General features: G+C 45.4%; 1 protein-coding gene across 1 annotated transcript in view; it reads left to right on the top strand.

Moving 5' to 3' along the window:
* Positions 1–955, top strand: part of LOC116705016 (1-phosphatidylinositol 4,5-bisphosphate phosphodiesterase beta-1) — a gene marked incomplete in the record, with an annotated part of 36,209 nt that overhangs the window by 24,896 nt on the left and 10,358 nt on the right. The window contains 2 exon segments of the mRNA XM_032540852.1: positions 509–676; positions 771–870. Coding sequence (XP_032396743.1) covers positions 509–676; positions 771–870 — 268 coding nt within the window.

Here is a 955-nt window from a genome sequence, read left to right as displayed (position 1 = left end):
TGCAGTATAAGAAATTAAACATTAAAGAAATAAACATCATCATTTAAAGAAAGGCAACATAAAAAAGAAAGGTCTTCAGCCTTGATTTAAAAGAACTGAGAGTTGCAGCGAACCTACAGTTTTCTGGGAGTTTGTTCCAGATATGAGGAGCATAGAAACCTAACGCTGCCCCCCCCCCCCCCCCCCCCTGTTTGGTTCTGACTCTGGGGACAGAAAGCAGACCTGTCCCAAATGACCTGAGGTCTGGGGGGGGGGTCATATTGTAGTAGCAGAGTGATTTATAAACTAGCAAAAGTACTTTAAAATCAATTCGTGAGGACTCGAGCAGCAGCGTTTTGAATCAGCTGCAGCTGTATGATAGATTTTTTAGGGAGACCTGTAAAGACCCTGTTACAGTAGTCAAGTCTACTGAAGATGAAAGCATGGACAAGTTTTTCCAAATCAGCAGTATACATTTGTTCACTGACACATGTTTGAATCTGTCTGTTTATGTGTCCGTGGGTTGTAGGTGATTTCAGGCCAGTTCCTGACAGAGCGGCGGGTGGGTGTGTACGTGGAGGTGGACATGTTTGGACTTCCTGCAGACACCAGGAGGAAAGCTCTGAAGACCAAAACGTCCCAGAACAACAACGCCATCAACCCGGTGTGGGACGAAGAGCCGATTGTCTTCAAAAAGGTGAGACGCGGCAGAGAGACAAGAGGGACAGACTGTAACCCTACACCACCTCTGTCCAACCTGTCTGTTAATGGTGGGACTGTCTCTCTGACAGGTGATTCTTCCAACTCTGGCCTCTCTGAGAATCGCTGCTTTTGAGGAAGGAGGGAAGTTTATTGGTCATCGGATTATTCCAGTGTCTGCCATAAGACCAGGTAGTTACTAAAGTCACATGTACTGTCTCCTTAACTGTCTCTCTGTCTACTGTGAACTTTGAATTTGTCATCTGTGAGATGTTTT

This window comes from Etheostoma spectabile, chromosome 17, assembly GCF_008692095.1.
Source record: "Etheostoma spectabile isolate EspeVRDwgs_2016 chromosome 17, UIUC_Espe_1.0, whole genome shotgun sequence".
NCBI classification, from domain to species: domain Eukaryota; kingdom Metazoa; phylum Chordata; class Actinopteri; order Perciformes; family Percidae; genus Etheostoma; species Etheostoma spectabile.
Note: the sequence above shows the minus strand (reverse complement) of the source record. Positions and strands in the feature narration are given on the sequence as shown.